The sequence below is a fragment of the Diabrotica virgifera genome, chromosome 8, assembly GCF_917563875.1.
Source record: "Diabrotica virgifera virgifera chromosome 8, PGI_DIABVI_V3a".
Taxonomy (NCBI): domain Eukaryota; kingdom Metazoa; phylum Arthropoda; class Insecta; order Coleoptera; family Chrysomelidae; genus Diabrotica; species Diabrotica virgifera.
In genome coordinates, this window is record NC_065450.1 from 110,950,849 (window position 1) to 110,973,269 (window position 22,421).

The 22,421-nt window shown below is 36.5% G+C and overlaps 1 protein-coding gene across 4 annotated transcripts in view; it reads left to right on the plus strand.

Annotated features, from left to right (window-relative positions):
* Positions 1–22,421, plus strand: part of LOC114341672 (uncharacterized) — a 467,146-nt gene that overhangs the window by 417,027 nt on the left and 27,698 nt on the right. For all 4 annotated transcript variants that reach the window (XM_050657848.1, XM_050657849.1, XM_050657850.1 and 1 more), the window contains one exon: positions 18,519–18,659. In XM_050657848.1, coding sequence (XP_050513805.1) covers positions 18,519–18,659 — 141 coding nt within the window. The remainder of the gene's footprint in view (positions 1–18,518; positions 18,660–22,421) is intronic.

Consider the following 22,421-nt stretch of genomic DNA (forward strand, 5'->3'; position numbering starts at 1 on the left):
AATAAACACCAAATCACTGTAAAATCGCATAAAATAACATTTTGAGAAAAAAAGAAGAAGAAGATTTTTTGACCTTAAATATCTTCTTTTTACGTCCCGCAGAAGCTATATACCAATTTTCAGACAAATCGGAGATCCAATTTTTTTTGCCTGAGTGATTTGACATAGAATGTACCTTTTACATTTTCGTTTAATTTACTTACGGTTTTTGTTCAGAATTTTGAAGAAACGCTTGGTTTGACATAAAATTTGGGACACGCATAGCTAATATGTTAAAGAAAAAAAGTGATATTGTGCCGATATGTGCTTTTGATCTGGAGGTGAGTTTCGTCCGTTATCGGGGATGAAAACAAATATGTTCAAATAAGTCCGGAATTGGATAAACTGACTAATTCTAAGCAACTTCTATTTTATAGAGTTTTTTCACTAAGTCAATACTTTTAGAGATATTTGCGAGTGAATATGTTCATTTTTCAACAAAAAAAAAACACGTTTTTAGACGGTTTTTCGCAAATAACTCAAAAAGTAGGTACCTACTTTATTGAAAAAAAATTAGCAAATAGCAAATATAGCTTATAGAAAAGTGAAAAAATGGTATATGTGTCAGGTCTGTAGACCCAGTAGAAGCAGAGTTATTGCTAAGCTTTGTTTTAAAACCAAGAGGAGTAGGTAAACTAACCCTAATAGCACACGACGTCCTCTGGACGTGCAAAATAGGTCCATTTTTGGTCCTAACGTCCATGGACTATAAATGGACGTCCTTTGGACGTCCGGCGTTGGACGTCCTTCGGTGGACTAAATATGTACGTCCTTCGGACGTCCGACGTTGGACGTCCTTCGGTGGACTAAATATGTACGTCCTTCGGACGTCCGATGTTGGACGTCTTTCGGGTGGAATAAATATGAACGTCCTTTGGACGTCCGTACTGGACGAAATACGGACGTTTGCTGATCGTCCATATTGGACATATTATACGAATTACGGGATAAAAAAGCAAAATAATTCAATAAAATATTAACTTAATTATGTTAATAAAATAGTTTACATCGAAAAGATAATTATATTTAATTCAAAATTGCACAGTTTAATATTCTAAACATGTTTTTGTTTTTTTGTAAAGTGTGAAAATCTTATTTGTAAATTATTCGTTACATTGTTTTATTATTCTAGTTACCAAGATGACATAAGTTTGCTAATTAATTCTAGTAAGCAAAAATATAATTTTTATCAATGTATCTGTACTAAAAATGAATCTTAGTTGAATATACGTGGCCGTGCCCAAAATAGGTCTAGTCTTAGTCCTAATGTCTATGGACTATTAATGGATGTCCTTTGGACGTCCGACGTTGGACGTACTTCGGGTGAAATAAATATGAATACGGTGGACTAAATATGTACGTCCTTCGGACTTCCGATGGTGAAATAAATACGAACGTCCTTTGGACGTCCGTACTGGACGAAATACGGACTTTTTGTGGACGTCTGAAAATCACCCCCACTACTTGGTTCCTCTGTTCACAAAACTATAACGATAGGCGATAGATTTTCGATTCACCCACCGATATCAGTTCGGCGTTAGGGCTCCCGCGTAAAGTTTTATTCATTAACCACTGATTTTCATAATGTAAGAAATTATATTATATACGAATTAAAGTATAATATACTTATACATATACTATATATTACGTAAAACTATGAAGACGCTGTTTCACAACATAACACACAGTCCGACCGCCTCATCGGGCCATTTAGAGCATCAATGCATAAGCCCATCTAATGGATTATTATGTGCCCCTTTGACATAGGCGCACAACATTTTAATCTACCACCTGAGGATTCCTGCTCCTGGAGTTTTTCTGAAGTGCCGAAACAGTCTATGTTCCTGATTCCTCGATCAGATGAGGAGTTTTCGGAGCCATCAACCCCAGAGAGCTACTGGAGCTCCACGTTGCAGCCAGTCACTTCTTGGTAAGTGAACGCCAAAGAGGAAGCATTCAGACTCTGCTGCTACCACCGCACCGTCTGGACATAGCCTATCGATCCCTGATGGCCTAGAGAACAAACTCACCGAGAATGATGGACAAAACCACCAGCCAGGACAACTGGTATCCAAACATTGGTATTATTTACGTTTTTTATTACATTTACATATTTTTTCATGCTCTTTGATATATATTTCTTATTCTTTCTGGTATATTTTTCATACATTTTTCAATCTTATGGGTGTTTGGTAAAAAATGGGCCATAGCTTAACCTTGGATTACTGAGCTTAAAATAGGTCGATTTAAGCTAACTTACTTTAGTACGAAAGATGATAATAACCGAAATACAGGGTGTCAAATTTAAACTTTTATTTTATTCTTGATTATTTCCTGGGCAATACATCATTTTTGATGTTGAATTTAGATTTCTTGTCCCAAAAAAACCCCGCCTACCAAATTTCGTGATATTATCCCATGCCTGTTAGGAAATATTCAAGAATAAATAAAATAAAAATTTAAATTTGACACCTTGTATTTCGGTTATTATCAACTTTAGTACTAACGTAAGTTAACTTAAATCGACCTATTTTACCCTCCGAAATCTAAGGTTAATCTATGGCCTATTCTTTACCAAACACACTGTATAATTACATATTTGTATTCTAGCCAATCTTTTTGATTTTCTATAAAGTATAGATTTCCTTGAATTTTGAATTACAATTGTTAAAGTAAAGTTTCGCTACCGCGGTCGCCTTTTGTTCGTCTTAACTTATTACCTCTACCCATAACGGTTCTTTTGTCAAACAGATTGGGTTGGTTATTGTACCTAGTAAGCAAAAAGTATTTATCTCATTATTTTATAATCTATTTATAATATTGAATTATCTAAAGACAGAAAGCGAAGGCCGATGAAAAAAAATTAGACAAAAGTTGAATGATTATTATAATATTATAATATAATATTACACTATATAATAAGTATACATAGATAGAATATCTTCTTTTTTTAAGAAATTGTCCATTATCTCCAAATGAGCAAGGTGTCGATTTGAAATATATGTATAATATACAGCCCATTACGCACCACCTTAAAAATTGAGCATTTTTGATGTCTCGAATTTCCTAAACCAGTTGTCCCATCTAAGTGATTTTTTTTATAATGTTATAGCCTAGGCTATAGGTTACCTCCTTAAGCTTGTCATGCACGGGGAGCTATATACTGTAATATATATTATATCACATCGCTCTCTATAGTAATGAGTGAGCCTGCACACACGGAACCATTAGTTCCGTGTCTCCAGGCTCACTCATTACTATAGGGAGTGATATGATATAATATACATAATATATTACAGTATAGCTCCCCGTTCATGACAAACTTAAGGAGGTAACCTGTAGCCTAGGCTATAATATTATAAAAAAAATCACTGAGATTGGACAACAGGTTTAGGAAATTCGAGACATCAAAAATGCATCATTTTTAAGGTGGTGCGTTAATTTCTTGGAGAAGTGTAATTGTAATTTAATGTAAATAATGTAATATCCAATAATTGTAATTTAATATAAGATGTAATATAAGTTCCTTAAAAAATGTATTTTTTATTTCCCACAATACATTCTCCACAGGTCTAAATATCGTCGCTAGACGTCCACCGAACGTCCTCTCAGGACGTTAGATGGACGTTCGGCAGCACGACATTGGACCAAACTGGGACGTCCTATGAAGGTCCAATTGACGTCCACCGAACGTCCCCTCGAACTTTAGGTGGACGTCCATTGGACGTTAGATGGACGTCCATTGGACGTTTGGCAACGAGGCATTTGGACCAAACTAGGATGTCCTGTTAAGGTCCAATTTACGTCCCCTAGGACGTCCGATTAAGGTCCAATTTACGTCCGATTAAGGTCCAATTTACGTTCGATTAACGTCCAATTTACGTCCGATTAAGGTCCAATTTAGGTCCCTTCGGACGTTAGGTGGACGTCCATTGGACATTTGGCAATGTGGCTTTGGACCAAACTAGGACGTCCTGTTAAGGTCCAATTTACGTCCCCTAGGACGTCCGATTAAGATCCAATTTACGTCCGATTAAGGTCCAATTTACGTCCCTTCGGACCTTAGATGGACGTCCAATGGACGTTCGGTAGCGCGACATTTGGACCAAAATAGGACGTATAAAGGACGTTCCTCGGACAAAAACGGACGTCCAAGGGACGTCCTTAAAATCCGTGAAGCACGTCCTATGGACGTCCATTGGACGTCCTTGTGCTATTAGGGTAAAAAGGCAGATTCACACCCAAGAAAGTCACTAGAAATATCTTTAGATACATCTTCTTTTTTGGTTGATCATATCGGCCTTTGACGGTAATATTGACTAAAAATCTAAAAATAAAAGTAATAACGCAGAAAATGCAAAAATCGCTGATAAAATAAATAAACTAACCTATGAAATGCCAATAGTTTTAAAATTTTATAAATGTAATTATTGTCAAAATTTGATATGAGTAAAATTGCCTGAGGTTGTACAAATTACAAACAAGGTTTACGGCGCGGGAAATTTGAATTACTCCTCTTGGTTTAAAAACAGACTATAGTGAAAAATAAGCTCTTATATGTCAAATTCCAAATCGAATATTTTAACGTGAAATAAAAAAAATTAAACACTTTTCTGAGAAAACTTATTACAACTTTTTTAAAGTGTTTAAGAAAACGTTTATTTTTATTTTTTTTTTTAAGTTTCTAGCAGCAAGAGTAAGCAAGTTACGCTCAAAATAGAGTTGTTCCTTATTTTTTGGTTAAAAATATCGTAAAAATCTCCCTCTAATTAACAGCCCAAATGGAATTAATCCTTACCACTTCACAAGTAACTTTATGTATTGTTTGTGTTTGTAAGTTTCATCAGTTCAAAGTGCTTATTTGTGAAAAAATTTGGTTTTAAAGTAAATTTTAAATCTTTAATTTTGAAAAAAAGACTTTTTTCAAAATAACTTAAAAATTATTAGTGATACCAAATATCTTAAAGAGTAAAAAATGTAGGTTTTGCTGTTTTAAATATTTGGGATTTTTTGATTTTCTGGAAGACAAAAATTGGTTAAGATATGGCTGTTTAAAATTTGCATATACATACTCGTGACTAGTGATTCGTTAGAGCCCTTTCAACAAAACCCTTTTCAAAAATAAGCATTTTTAACCAATGCAACTTACAGATCATATACAGGGTGTCCCCGAAAATAGTGCGTTCCTTAAAGGTATAGATAGAAAGCACAATGTAGAGCAAAAAATTCTTATAACATTTTCAGCCGTTTAAAACTTTTATAGAACAAAATTTGCTTAGAATTAGAATTAGTCAGTTTATCCACTCCCGGACTTATTTTAAACGTATGTTTTTTCATCCCCAAGAAGGGGTGAAAATCACATCCAGGACAAGAGAACATATCGGCATAATCTCACTTTTTTCTTTGGCATTTTAGCTACGTGTGTGCCAAATTTCATGTCAATCCAAGCGGTTCTTTAAAATCTGGAGGTTTTACGATATTTTACCGTGAGTGAATGGAATAATTGCCGTTGTCACTTTTAGATAAGAAGTCATTATCACAATGACATAGTCAGGTTAACTGAATTATATAATTATTGTTTTTATCATTAAATGTGAAAACCTAGAATTATCCATGTCTGTCCGTCAATAAACACAACTCCTCTGTTAGTAGGACAGAAAGAATGACAAATAAGGTGTCAAATGAAAGCCTTTAACCAAAATATGATATTACATGTGAGAAGTTTGACCTCGGACTGCCTGTTCCAGAGTTGCAACCGAAAGTACTGTTTTAAATTCGTCGAAATAGTACAAACTATTATTCAACGCGACTAAGAAAGACCAGAACAGATACATACTTCCGGTTTCATGCCTGTCTATTCGTCCATGTCTGTCGGTGAACAAAATTCATCCGTCATATCAACTGACAAAAAGTTACACGAAGAGTTCAAATATCGACTGCCGGTTCAACTTCCGGTCACTTTGGGTGAAAAATTAGAACTTACGATGTCCAATTGCTTGTTACAATTTTTTTATAAGTGTTCTACTCTATCTATTCTGACTTTTTCTATAACTTACTTAGATCACATATAATTTAATACAGTTTTGATGTCAGGGTCTTCAAAATTTATGTGGTGAGTTCCAGTATTTGATGAATGAAAAACGACTCTATAAGCAGAAGAAAAAAGTGTTCTTTAAAGTGTTCTCAAGACCTAAGACAATACATCGACTCACAAGAGCGTTGTGACAGTAGCAAAAATTCGAGTTGGGGTTCGAATTACTTTCTCATGCGGCTTACTCTCCTGATTTGGCCCCCTCCGATTATTAAGTGTTCCCAAATCTGAAGAAATGACTCGTAAATAAAAAAATCAGCTGAGATAATTGAAGAAAAAAATAACTATTTTTCAGAGCTTTCAGAATCGTATTATGCGCACGGCATCGACATCCGCGACACGGCATAAATCCGACAAAAGAATTGAGAGGGATCTCTGGACCAAATATCAAAAACCAGTGTAACCTAACACTTCCAGCTTCATATTAATAATAGAAAATCACCGAAAGACAAATATGTAATGTAAAGAATTAATATCTCAATATTCCGGTCTACTAAACAATAACGACTGGCAAAACATTAAAGTCTTTATTCAAGTCGTATATTCAAAAAATAAGACAAGTAGAGTAATAAATGGATAATTAAAAATTGCGAGAAACAGTGCAAGAAAATTATTTAATAGACCCGAAGACAAAACAAAAATTAATGTGCTAAATAAAAATATTGATTCGTTACTGCAGAACTAGAACTGTTATATGGAGCTATACTAGTCTGGATCGGTGTAAATTAAATGAGAAAGAAAATAATATAATAAACACACTTTAAGAGCAGATAGAGAAAATATATGGATTATCAGAAGGTTCAAACGGCAGAATTATCAACGATAAACAAGAAAAAGTCAACGAGATAATGATTCTGGACCAACTGTTTTATTATAATTAGGGGTACGGAATTTTCGTTTTTACGAAATAGATGCGAATTTCAGCGAAATTTTGAACATAAATGCGATAAATATGAAATATGGAGTTTTTGTTTATTTCCGCGAAATACCTGCAGGTGCCCAACTCGCCCGTAAATAAGTAGGTAGTTACGTAGTAAATAAGGCATGGAAAGATTTTACGGAAAGTTTTCTATTGTACATAATTTTTGAAAGGTTGTTTATTTTTCTAACACGCGTTGAAACAGAAGGAACTTTCATTGTTCATCATTAAATAGATAAAGATAAGATAAGGAATTGATATTTTTCAATGTTGATTCTTTGAGAAATATAAATAATCCGACTGTTGTTATCTGCATTTCGGTCTTTTGTATTGGTAAAAATCTAAGTAGGAATAAAAGTCGGCTAATTCTTATTTTCTAAACATATAAATTAGTCAAACAGGACAATCAGTGCTCATTCCGTCAATTTTTATTAAGAACATGGTCTATCAAAAAAGTTTTCATAGTAACATAAAGTTACTTAAAGTATCCCCTAAAATGGGACGCCCTAAAACAATTTTGAGTGATCGAGTCAAAGAATTTGCAACAGATGACCTATATCTGTGTGACACAAGACACAATTGCTACACAGTGCAGTTTTCCGTCATTTGCTAAAGCAGCATTACAGAGCATTTGGAGTCCAACGAACAGCGTAGACGCAGAACGATTCTTCAGCACATATAATATTGTAGTGACAGATCGAAGAACAGCTCTTAAAGAGTCGAATGTCGAAATTACAACGATGTTAGCTTTTGATTAATGTTTTCTGTTGTTTTACTCGTAGTTAAAAATAAATGCGAAATTTTGTAATAATTATAAAAAAAGTAAATGCGAAATTCATGTTTTTTATTTGCGAAAATTCCGTACCCCTAATTATAATTAGTTATAAAATAGCTTCAATGGGGAAAAGCTGTAAGCTTAGACCAAACACCAGTAGGGGCATCCAAATAATTGAGGAAAAAATTAAATGTATAACAATATTCACTTCATTTACTGAAAAGGCATTGTCCCGCAAGAATGGTTGAAATCACAATTAATAGCCTTACAAAAAGACAAGCGCTTAAAAGTGATAAGACCATTGAACAATAAGCATGTAAGCTACCTTTTAAACACATTCCCAAAAATAATCCATAACACAAGGATTGTTAGGAAATTCTTTTATAGACTTCAGGCAACAAATTCTCCTGATCATGTTTAAAAAACGTACGGAATGTACTAAATAAAAAAATATATTTATCATTTAAAAATATATACCCTTATACTATAACATAGTTTTAACGTTGAATATATAATGCTTTCCTGTGGAGTATACAAAGGATGGTCCTGTTTTTCCCGCACGCTGCCTTGTTTAGTCTTCTTTGTCGTTTAATTCGTTAAATTCTATCCTCTTATGTCACGGCTTCAGGAAGTAGTGGATATATGCAGTGAACGGGAGGCCTATGTCGAACAGTGAACGAAGGGAGCCTTTTCGCGTTTATCATGTAGAGAAGTCACTTGTCAAAAACTGGATGTATGTAATCGTATTCAATTTGTTAAACACTGTCACATAATATGTCATACACCTCTGTGCGTTAATCCATTTTATTTCTACAATTTTAAGGTGCTATTACATGCCGCCATTTTGATTTGTCTACAGTCGCATTCTGCCCGTTAAATCCCATCGTTTGAGGCGCTGTACGTCACGATTGGATCAATTGTAGCGAAGCTGCATGACTAAGGCCCTTTTAACATGTTGCTGTATTTGATTTTTCTGTGCCATTTTATATTATTTGTCAAATACTATTATTTGAGGTGCTGTACATCACGATTGGACCAATAGGACCGTAGATACAAGACTAAGGCCCTTTTGACATGCTGCTGTATTTGATTTTTCTATGTCATTGTATTCTATTTGACAAATCCAGTTATTTGGAGTGCTGTACTCCACGATTGGACCAATAGGAGAGAAGATACGTAAATAAGGCCCTTTTGGCATGTTGCTGTATTTGATTATTCTGTGTCATTGTATTCTGTTCGTTAAACCCTATCATTTGAGTTGCTGTATGTCACGATTGGATCAATAGGACCGAAGATACATAACAAAGGCCCTTTTGACTTGTTGCTGTATTTGATTTGTTTGTGCCAAATTTGATTCTATTGGTCAAGTCCTATTATTTAAGATGCTGTACGTCACGATTGGACTAATAGGACCGAAGATAAGCTACTAAGGCCCTTTTGACATGCTGTTGTATTTGATTTTTCTATGTCATTGTATTCTGTTTGTCAAATCCTATCATTTGAGGTGCTATACATCACGATTGGACTAACAGGACCGAAGATACATAACTAAGGCCTTTTTGACATGTTGCTGTGTTTTGATTTTTCTGTGTCATTGTCTTCTATGATGCATAAGGCATGTCTATGATATGCCTTATATTTAAACAAAACAAGTAATTGGACTTCGTAAGTCCTAGGTTTTCACCCAAAGTAATCGAAAGTAGAACTGGAAGACGATATTTGAATTTTACGTGTAACTTTGCGTGGATTGATATACGAATTTACTAATTTTGAGTCATTTTTACTAAACTTTGACATTTGTCACCTCATTTGTAATTCTTCCCGGTATAATGGCGGAGGAGTTATATTGGCGGTCGTACGAACCGACCGAAAGATTGCCTAGGTCAAATATCTCACCTTTAGTACCATCCTTGGATTATAAGCTTTCATTTGACGCCTCATTTATCCTTCTAGCTGGTATAATGATGGAGGAGTTATATTCGCGGTCGTACGAACCGACGCGACGGAAAGACAGCCTAGGTCAAATATCTCACCTTTAGTACCATCCTTGGATTATAAGCTTTCATTTGACACCTCATTTGTCATTCTACCTGGTATACTGATCGAGGAGTTATATTCGCGGTCGGACAGACCGACGGACAGACCGCCAAGGTCAAATATCTCACCTTTAGTACCATCCTTGGATTATCAGCTTTCATTTGACACCTTATTTGTCATTCTACCTGGTATAATGACGGAGGAGTTATATTCCCGGTCGTACGGACCGACGAAAAGACAGCCTGGGTCAAATATCTCTCCTTTAGTACCATCGTTGGATTATAATCTTTTATTTGACACCTCATTTATCATTCAAGCTGGTATAATAATAGAGGAGTTATATTCGCGGTCGGAGGGGCCGACGCACAGACCGCCTAAGTCAAATATGTCACCTTTAGTACCATCCTTGGATTATAAGCTTTCATTTGACACCTCATTTGTCATTCTACCTGGTATAATGATCGAGGAGGTATATTCACAGTCGGACAGACCGACGGACAGACCCCCAAGGTCAAATATCTCACCTTTAGTACCATCCTTGGATTATCAGCTTTCATTTGACACCTCATTTGTGATTCTGCCTGGTATAATGACAAAGAAGTTATATTCGCGGTCATACGGACCGACGGAAAGACAGCCTAGGTCAAATATCTCACCTTTAGTACCATCCTTGGATTATAAGCTTTCATTTGACACCTCATTTGTCATTCTACCTGGTATAATGATCGAGGAGTTATATTCGCGGTCGGGCAGACCGACGGACAGACCGCCAAGGCCAAACATCTCACCTTTAGTACCATCCTTGGATTATCAGCTTTCATTTGACACCTCATTTGTCATTCTACCTGGTATAATGACGGAGAAGTTATATTCGCGGTCGGACGGACAGACAGCGTATGTCAAATTTCTCACCTTTAGTACCATCCTTGGATTATAAGCTTTCATTTGACACCTCAAATGTCATTCTACCTGGTATAATGATCGAGGAGTTATATTCGCGGTCGTACGGACCGACTGACAGACAGCCTAGGTCAAATATCTCACCTTCAGTACCATCCTTAGATTATCAACTTTCATTTGACACCTCATTTGTCATTCTACCTGGTATAATGACGGAGAAGTTATATTCGCGGTCGTACGGACCGACGGAAAGACAGCCTAGGTCAAATATCTAACCTTTAGTACCATCCTTGGATTGTAATCTTTTATTTGACACCTCATTTATCATTCAAGCTGGTATAATAATGGAGGAGTTATATTCGCGGTCGGAGGGGCCGGCGCACAGACCGCCTAAGTCAAATATCTCACCTTTAGTACCATTCTTGGATTATCAGCTTTCATTTGACACCTCATTTGTCATTCTACCTGGTATAATGACAAAGAAGTTATATTCCCGGTCGTACGGACCGACGGAAAGACAGCCTAGGTCAAATATCTCACCTTTAGTACCATCGTTGGATTATCAGCTTTCATTTGACACCTCATTTGTCATTCTACCTGGTATAATGACGGAGGAGTTATATTCTCGGTCATACGGACCGACGGAAGGACAGCCTGGGTCAAATATCTCAACTTTAGTACCATCGTTGGATTATCAGCTTTCATTTGACACCTCATTTGTCATTCTACCTGGTATAATGACGGAGTAGGTATATTCGCGGTCGTACGGACCGACGGAAAGACAGCCTAGGTCAAATAACTCATCTTTAGTACCATCCTTGGATTATAATCTTTTATTTGACACCTCATTTATCATTCAAGCTGGTATAATAATGGAGGAGTTATATTCGCGGTCGGAGGGGCCGACGCACAGACCGCCTAAGTTAAATATGTCAACTTTAGTACCATCCTTGTATAATAAGCTTTCATTTGACACCTAATTTGTCATTCTACCTGGTATAATGACGGAGGAGTTATATTCGCGGTCGTACGGACCGACGGAAAGACAGCCTAGGTCAAATATCTCTCCTTTAGTACCATTCTTGGATTATAAGCTTTCATTTGACACCTCATTTGTCATTCTACCTGGTATAATGACGGAGAAGTTATATTCGCGGTCGTACGGACCGACGGAAAGACAGCCTAGGTCAAATATCTCACCTTTAGTACCATCCTTGGATTATAAGCTTTTATTTGACACCTCATTTATCATTCAAGCTGGTATAATAATGGAGGAGTTATATTCGCGGTCGGAGGGACCGACGCACAGACCGCCTAAGTCAAATATGTCAACTTTAGTACCATCCTTGGATTATAAGCTTTCATTTGACACCTTATTTGTCATTCTACCTGGTATAATGACGAAGGAGTTATATTCGCGGTCGTACGGACCGACGGAAACACAGCCTAGGTCAAATATCTCACCTTTAGTACCATCCTTGGATTATAATCTTTCATTTGACACCTCATTTGTCATTCTACCTGGTATAATGATGGAGGAGTTATATTCGCGGTCGGACAGACCGACAAACAGACCGCCAAGATCAAATATCTCACCTTTAGTACCATCCTTGGATTATCAGCTTTCAGTTGACACCTCATTTGTCATTCTAGCTGGTATGTTGACGGAGGAGTTGTGATTACAGACATACGGACGGACAGACGGACGTGGATAATACAAAGTTTTCACATTTTTTCAAAATTGGGTGAAAACAACATGATGCCAGAATGATTTGTTGATGAAAATAATATATACATTCTCAAATTGCCTATTATTCGGTGTGGATAATATTATATTCAACAGTGATGCCAAATTTCTGATGCCAAAATGATTGATAATGAAAGTGGGATATACGTTTTCATGTATATAGCGGCAGCGACAAAACGGTAAAACACTGAACTAAATGTATATAATATTTTCACTGTACCATCATTTTGGACTCAAACATTTTATGGAATAAACTTATATAACTTAGTAAGGGATAAACAAAGAAAGCTGATATATTAAAGTAACATCAAGAAATCAAATCTCTAACTACCGAGTTGATTAGACTTCTGGTAACAAGTGCAGAAAAAAAGTTATTAAGGTAGTGTAAAGTGGCATCGATATACAGATGCCACTTTGCAAGACGATGCCAAATCGATGGTAAATGCATAATGTATCGATGCCAAATTGATAGTAGGATGTATATATATATATATATATATATATATATATATATATATATATATATATATATATATATATATATATATATGTTACAGTTCAAGTTGATTATCCAGTTGGAGTTGACTCCAACTAGTTGGAGTCAACTCTAACGGCTGGTTTCAGTAAAAGTTGATTATAAATATAAAATGAAGATTTATATTCAACATTTACTAGTAAAAGTAGACTCCAACTAGGAAAAGTATACTCTTCCCAATGCCATTTAGTAAAAGTTGATTCTGATTCACACAAACAGCCGATTCTAGAAATTAAATGTTACTGAATATGTTCAAATTAGTCTAGACTGTATCGTCGCCCCCGTTAGGTAAATTACTCCGATTCGAATTTTTTACACAAACTTACTCAAAAAGAGGTCCTTATAACAAATCTACTGGGTGCCAGGCAGTACCTTGATCGATAAATTGTTTATACAATTTTTTTTAGACAAATTCACAAAAATAATTTTTTCACTTCACAAAATAATTTTCCTAACAAGTGCAGAAAGTCATACTTTTCCGCACGCAACTGCAGTTTGCCGAACGACGCGGAGTTCGGCAAGCAGTCGAGTGCGGAAAAGAGACTTTCTGCAAGCGTTAGGAACAATATTTTTTCTACGAGTCTTTAAAAAATGACCAAATCTTAATCAATTAATTTAATTAATATGAAAATACATACACAAATTAATTCTTTGACAAGGTTGTCAAAACCAAACTTTCAACATAATTGGTTAGCATGACGACGATCTTGGTTTCCATGACGACGATTCAAAACCACTGTTATTGTCTACTGATTTGACTATCGAATATTATGTCAAAATTATTTTATTTCATCGAATTCTCGCGTTAATTTCATTAAAACATGAACACAATAAGATATATTTGAAATAAATTAGTAAATAATATCTAAATATTAGTTTATTGTATGTATTATAATTACTTTAAGGCCATATTAACATATCTAAATTAACACGCGTGCGGAAAAGTAAAACGCGTGCGGAAAAGTAAAACGCGTGCGGAAAAGTAAAACTTTCTAAACTAAAACGCGTTCGCGAAAGTAGACATTTTTGCACGCTCGTAGAAAAAAGGTATTTAGTGATTTTTCTCTAAAATTGATTGTTGTCGAGTTATACGCGATTTAAAATTTGAAAAATGCGAAAATGGTCATTTTCAAGGCTTAATAACTCGGTTAAAATCCATTATTATGGAAGTCAGAAAGTGACCAAGTTTACAGCCCATCTACAAGATCCAGCAAAAATTTTGGTCACTATTTTATTACTAAGCTTTATTTTTAATTATTAACAATGAGCGCTAAGTGCGTATTAGGCGGCCGTCAATGGTGAGTGCTAAAGAGATGCACCATTCCAGCCGTCCAATGGTGAATCTCACTCGCACTCACACTGACGGCCGCCTCAATACACGGTTAGCGCTCATTGTTGATAATTAAAAATAATATCTTATTAATGAAATAATGACAAAAATTTCTTCAGGATCTTATAAGAGGTAGCTTTAATCTTTGATTTTGTTTTAGTTTCTGACTTTCATAATATATAATATCGTATGGCATTTTTGCCTTTCGGACAGTTCCGGCGCCAATTACACCTTTAACCCTGTTTCAAGTAACTAGTGTCGATGTACACTAGCCCAGGGGGACCTACGGCTTAACGTGCTCTCCGAGGCACGGTGAGACGGCTCGTGTCATTGTTGGAAATGAAAATGGTTTGTCTTTGGCAGGGCTCGAACCCACGTGCACTGGCGTATGAGGCCAGCGATTATGCCGTTACTCCACGGCCGCTCGCTCGACTTTCACAATAATTATCTTTAAGCGAGTTGTTATTAAACATTGAAAATGGTTATTTTGGCGATTTTCAAATTTTAAGTCGCTAATAACTCGACAACAGTCAATTTTAGAGAAAAAAGGCCAAGGATCTAAAAAAAATTTGTACGAAGTGAAAAAATTATTTTTGCGAATTTGTTTAAAATCATTGTTTATCGCCAAACGTCACTAAAATCATTCATTATTGTACTCATTTGCCCTCATTTTCGGCAGTAAAGTACCTATCACTTTGTTGTATTGAAAGAAGAATGTTACTTTACCTGCCGCGATTATTAATCAAATTAACCGAGATTGAATGTAAGTGGTCAATGGCAGCAATAGATTATTTATTTGAGTGAAATTAAAATTTATTTACTTTAATTATTAAAAATATTGTACAAAATGTATCTTATTATTAATAAAATTTATGTCAAAAAGTAAAATTCTGTAGTGTTTCGCAATTATATTCATACAAAATAAATCAAAACTTTACAGATTTAGTAATTAGGTAGGTATACAATATTGATAACTATCGATTAAACATCAAAACAGGCCATCGTGCAAAAGTCATCTGTCATTACTGTCATACGAATTTTTTATTTCGTCTAAAATTAAAAAAAATTCCTCAAAGTTGTCAGTAAGTGTTAATGTTTTTTATGATTGACGATACAATTGTGTACGCACCACCTCAATACTCTTTATCGAACGCGTCTGTTGCTCGCTTCGCTTCCTCTGCTCGTAATATCAGACTCGTTCGATAAACAGCCACTTTACTGACTTGGTACAGCTGGTTCCAAAAAAAACTGATACGACTCTTAAAGCGTATTTTGTAGAAAATTGAGCAGTGTACTTTCTTCTTCTTCTTCTTTTTGTTTTTGGTCTCGCTGCAAGGCAATTACCAGCACGATTTATAGGCGATCTTGATGTAGTCTGGCTCTAAGCCATATCAAAATCGCTGACTATGTTCTTGTAAAAAGCTTTTGATGAGGTGTGATATAATGAATATGAGTTTAATTATATTTAATTTATTATATTTTGAAGGATAAATACTTATTATTTACATACTGTCACTGTTACTGCCAAATCTTAAAATTGGTCAAATAACTTTAACCTCAAAAAATGGCTGTTTGTTTGTTTATTTTATTATTTGTCTGTTATAATAAATATAATATAATGTCAGACCAATCATACACTGCTCAAAATGATCAAATCTTACTAAGAGTCGTATCAGTTTTTTTAGGAACCAGCTGTACATAAATAACTATTAAACAATTTTTCGACCTAGTACCATCTGTCCGACAGCGAGTATAACTCCTCGTTAATTATAACAGGTAGAATGACAAATGAGGTGCCAAAGGAAAGATTAATATCCAAGGATGGTACTAAATGTGACAAATTTAACCTAGGCTGTCTATCCGTCCGTCCGCGAATATAACTCCTCCGTCATTATAACAGGTAGAATGACAAATCTTCTTCTTCTTCTTTTTGTATAGACATTACTTTGTCTGTTTTTTCAATGTGCCTCTAGTAAGTTGTCGTTCCATCGTTTTCGTGGTCTTCCCACTAAACGTCCTCCTATTGGGGAACCGTCTCTCGCTGTCCTGACTACATTCTATTCTATTCTTCTGTTTCTTACCCAGTTATTAATGTTGTCCACCTTGCATCTCCGTCGTATATCTGTACTTCTAGCTCTGTCCCATAGAGTCTTACTATCGATTTTTAGAAAGGGTTTTCATCTCGGCTGTTTCGAGCAATCATTTTGTCCTCTCTGTGTCGGGTTGTGTTTCTGCCGCGTATGTCATTATTGGTCTGATGACTGATTTGTAAATTCTGCCTTTCATTTCTTTTCCGGTATGACAAATGATGTGTCAAATGAAAGCTTATAATCCAAGGATGGTAATATTCATTTTCTTCTTTCATCCATTAAATCCAATATTTCCTCTGTCATCCATCTTTGCTTCCGTGGTCGCTGTTTTGTGAGCATTTCAGTTGCCGTTGCAAGGGCGTGTCTGATTTCCTCCCGAAGGCGAAAGTTAAGGATGTTTAATTATATGACAGTGTGCTAAAAAAACAGTGCGAAAAAGTAAAACCCATTTAAAATACATTGTTACTTCAGACACACTTTAAACCCTTCATGTACTGCTATCTATATTTACAATTTTCACACAATAAAACCTTTACATCAGCGGTTCTCAATCTTTATGAGTCATGTACCATCTAAAGTTTATTTTATTGTATTTCTATATTTTTAGATTGTATAATCAAGATTTACTATCTACTAGTATTTTAAGTTTTTGTGTGTTTTGTGTACCACCGCAAATAATTATATGTACCACCAGTGGTACATGTACCACAGATTGAGATCCGCTGCTTTACATAATATGAGATAGAGTAGATAAAAATTATTTTTGTGAATTTGGTTAACAAAAATTGGTTAAACAATTTTTCGACCGCAGTACCGCGTGACACCCTGTGTATTTGTTATAAGGATTGTTATACGGATATACATATTTCTTTGAGTAAGTTTGTGCAAAAAATCGAATCAGAATAATTTACCTAACGGGGGTGACGTTACAGACTATCCTAATAAGTAGTTGAAATGGTCAAAACAAAGAAACGCACACTCATCAAAAATGCACTTGAGATTCTCGTATAATCAACATTTACTGAATCGATCCAGTAAGAGTCAACTCCAACTAGTATAAGTTGATTTAAATTTTTAAAATCAACTTTTACTGCTCGTTTCAGTTTTTTTTAACTAGTTGGAGTCAACTCTAACTGAGAATCAACTTGAACTGTAACATATATATATATATATATATATATATATATATATATATACATAAATCGGTTTTAAAACGTCTTGCGACGTTGTCCGATGCCTAATTTCCATGACACTCTATCATCCCATTGGCCCTCTCTAAGATCTCTTGCGCTCATCGCCTTCGTTACTCCCTCTCTCCAAGATTTCTTGGGTCTTCCTCTCTTTCTGCGGTTTGGTGGTACCCATTGCATAATTATTTTAGGGAGTCTTGAGTTATCCATCCTCTGGACGTGTCCGTACCATATCAGCTGTTTTCTTTCTATGTCTGTTGTTAGAGAGCCGTCAACCCCCATTCGCTGTCTTATCTCATCATTACGTATTCTCTCTCTGCGTGACACTCCTACTAATCTTCTAAAAGCGTCCATTTCTACTGCCTCCAGTTTTCTTCTGTTGTTTTCGGTTATCCGCCAAGTTTCTGCTCCGTACAATAGACTGCTTTTAATAAGAGATTCGTAGATATTGTGTTTTCTTCTTTTTCCTATTTCATGATTCCACAGTATGCTGTTTAGACAACCTACCTAACTTTTAACTTAACTACTAAATTAATGTTCAAACACTAACTAACTATATCTACAGTATAATTACTTAATTTATAACAATTTTAACGCGATGATTTAAGATTTTTCTGACAAAACATCTAATCACACCCACGCCATTTCCTGTTCCTTTCAACCTTAATCTTACTTTTTATTCTTATTCTTTTTTGGGCTTGGCCATTATCCAGTAACCAGGACTAATATAATTGGCCAATGTAATTAAAAGTGCTATAAATGTTGCTGAGCTATGAAACCAGGTGTCGCTCTTCCGAACTTAAGTGTGTCAAAATATTAAAATTTAATTATTATGTTATTTAATAACAGTTTCCATAATTTTTAGAAAAGTCCAGCAGTTTGTACCGTTAAAAAAGTATTGAGGACTCACCCTCAAGATGGATATGAATATCACCCAAAGCATTACCACGAGTACGAATGTGTACCAGTTCCTAAGGGAATAATTGACGTCGATTTTTCTGATCAAGTAAGTCTTTAAATATTCGTGGTCTTAAGCTATATTATTTGTTTCGAAGTGACTATTACACAAATGTAGCGATTTTCGTAGGATACTGACACGATACATGTGGAATCAAGTTAATATTTTCGCTGCGTCTTCTAGAATACGTTTGCGGATTTTTACCCCATGCGGACTTTTGCCCCCACCTACCTTATGTATTTATGAAAATCACTAAGTTCTCGGGAAAAACCGCGTTGAAAATTTAAAACTCGACGTTTCGGCATCCATTTTGGAGCCATTATCAAGAGGGATATGCTTCCATTCGAGTTCGGGATCTCAATATGCTACTCCCCTCACTCGTGACGTACCACTAGTGTCTTATTCTCTAGGAGAACGGTCAAACGGAACTTAGGTCTAAATCTGGCTACTCCTCAGTGTCTAATGACGACCTGTCTTAGAACGAACGAACGAAACACGTTATTTATACCCCGTTTAGGCCTGAGAATCTTCAGGGTGTTGGAAACTCCTTTTCAGGAGTATAAGGACGATGAAAGTAAACTTGTTTGTGAATGTTAGATTGAAGTGAATGGAGGAGCAAAAATTGCTAGTGAAACAGGGGTTTAGAAGGTGGCAGTTTTAGCGCAGAAGCTATAGAGATGAAGGAAAGAAAGTTGCCGTGAACTTGCCCAAACCAGCCAAGGGGTCTTAAAGCTGCCACTAATGAAGAACGGCTCTTGGATTCAGCATGTAGGGATGCAGTTTAAGTTATCTGCGATATATTAAGGGGATTTGTTCTAGGACTTCGTAATACTCATCAGGAAGTTCCTTTCTGGCCAATTGTAGAATATTGGCTGGAGGGAATGGAACTTTGTTTTTGGGAAACCTGAGTTTCCTCACCTTGAGTGAGGCATAGAGAACAGCTCTGTTGTAGTCGATAATGGGCCTTATGTACGTTTTATAAGTGTGTAGGAGAGCCTTGTTTGATGTGCCTCCTAACCTTCCAGATAGCGCTCCAAGGAGTTTAGCTCTATTCCTTACCTTATTTAAGGTGTCTTGGATATCAATATTCCAGTTGAGTGTCCTGTTAAAGTGGACCCTCAAGTAGACCACCGATGAACGGAATTCAAGAGCTTCGCCCTGGAGGGTTATCCTAGCCCTTTCATTACGGGTGCTATTAGGATGTCTGAAGGCAATCATTTGGGTTTTGGTTGGATTGAGGGTGACTCTCCATTTGTTACATTAAGTAACAATTTTGTTTTGCTGTGTTTGGGCCATATCGAAGACAGAGGGATGTCTCAGCGTACCGTATGTAGTACCTGCAGTAAGCAAAGCAGTATCGTCAGCATATAGTAGGATTGACTCGGTTAGATTAATGAAATGGGGGATGTCACTGTTGTATGCTGTGTATAAATATGAGCTAATATCGACCTTGAGGTACTCCTGCTTGTGGAGTGAATGATGTGGAGAATTGGTTAGCGACTTTGACGCGTATTGTTCGATTTGAGAGATAGGAATGAATGAGTGTGATGGTTATAGGCAGAGTTTTTCAATCAGGCCTGTATGCCAGACCTGATCGAAGCGCTTTTGGACGTCTAGGAAAATACCTACAGCATATTTTTTATGCTCATTGACAGTTTGGGAGATGAAAGTGGCTGCTTCAATCCATGCGTTGTTTGTGGAGTGTTCAGCTCTGAATCCAAATTTAAAACTGGGAAGAATGTGGTTTGTGTCTAGGAATTCTACGAGTCTCTCCTTAAGGATCCTCTCGTAGACTTTACCTAGTGTGTTATGAAGAGATATTGGTCTATAGGAGTGTGTTCTGTGCTGGTGGGGGGTTTCCTAGGCTTAGGAATCATAACTGTGTTGGCCACCTTATATGAAGTTGGAAAATAGCTCAACTTGAGGCATGCATTGATTGTTTTGGTAAGCAGCGGGATAATACTCTCGGGAAGTGTTTTGAAGCACTTTCTGTGGATACCAGATGGAGCACATCTGACGGTTTCCTCCTCCACAGAACCTACCATCGGATGAGGGCAGGCTGCCATGTGTTGGAGGGGGGTGCGGAGTATTTCTTCCACTCTCATTTCGATATTGCGTCTATATCGCTCGTTGAAATTAGGGTTATTTGGTGAGATAAAGGCTGCTTGGAGGGAGCCTTTGAAAGCTTCAGCCTTATCTAGTGGATTATTGAGAATGATGTTATTGACTACGAGATGTGAATGAGGTTTTGATTTTTGTTTTGTTAGGATTTTGAACTTGTTCCAGAATTTACTTCCTTCTCTGTAGTCCAGCTGAGAGGTAACACGCATCCACTGAGCTTGTTTCAGCCTGTTGACCTCCAACCTGATGGACCTGAGAGTCGGTTGTATTCTGCTTTAATGAAGGGGTCTCGGAATATTTTATACTCTCTGATAAGTCGTCGCTTTGTTTTGATGTTAGCGAATATTCTGGGAGGTAGTGGTGGAGTATATGCATTATATCGAGTTCTTGGAATTGCTAGGGATGAGGCTTCCTGTAGAAGGCTCTCAATTTTAGAAATTCCTGTGTCAACTTCATAGGTGGTTGACATATTACTTAACTGAGGAATGTTATGATTTATGTAGTCTTGGAAAAGTTCCCAATTAGCTTTACGATAATCTTCCTTGTATATGACAGGTCTTATTGGTGGAGGTTCTGTGAACTTAGTTTTCACTAACAATGGGAGATGGTCAGAGGTAATCACGTCCGCTATGAAGCATTCATCATCGAACATATCCAGAACAGTATCTGTACAAAGGATTTGATCAACGAAGGACATTACAGCAGGTCCAAAAAACGTGACATCATAGTTGGTGATTCTGAATATTGGCAGATCAAGAAGTAGGTTTGTGAGCGTTCCGCCTGCAGGGTTTGTTAAAGTATTGCTGAATTGGGTATGCCTGCTATTGAAATCACCCATTAACACTGCTGCATCGAGCGTGGAATAGTACTCGAAAAGCGTGTCGGAGACGGGAGAGGGGTTGATTTGGATGTTTATAGTAGGAGATTATCATAATTTTGATGCTATTTTGTACATAGAAGTCAACTGCCAGGAAATCCAAGTCAGGAAATTGGACATGTGGGGGTAGGATATGCGGTGAGGTAGGTATACTGTTATGTATAAGTAAGCCATTTCCATGGCTAACTTGGCTGACCTGTCTTAGCCTGTGTAGCTCCTTTTATTCTCTCAGTATGCGCGGGAACTATATGCGCGGGAGCGGTCTGCGCGGGAGCGGTCTGAGCGGGATCGATTGGCGCGGTGGAATCGCTGAAGCAGCGGTCGCCATGTTACCGGCAGTCTTTTAGCGTCATCGCGTGTGTTTAAGCTGTCAGGGCGTTTTTCAATTTCGATTGCTTCACGGATAATCCCAGAGGACAGGAGCGATGATTTTTGCTTTTTCAAAATCTATTTTGTGACCTGTCTGAATATGATGTTGGACTAGGGCTGAATGTTTTACAGATACAGAATGTTCGTAAATGCGGTTTTGAACTCGTCTGGAATCGGTCTGCAGCTGCAGTTGTAGTACGCTCACGTCCTAGATGAAGTTCGGCTGGATTTCTAGTGTCTCAAAGACCCCATGCGCTCAGCTAATTTATTTTTATTAATTTTATTAGGCTATAAAAATATCCTTAGACTTTTCAGATGTGTGTATTTTTGTGAAAATAGTTGCAGAACTTACAAATGTCTATAACAAAATAATATTTTTTCACATAAACTAAACAAATTTACATTCTGTACGATTTCATTAGTTTCAATTACGCCAACCATAT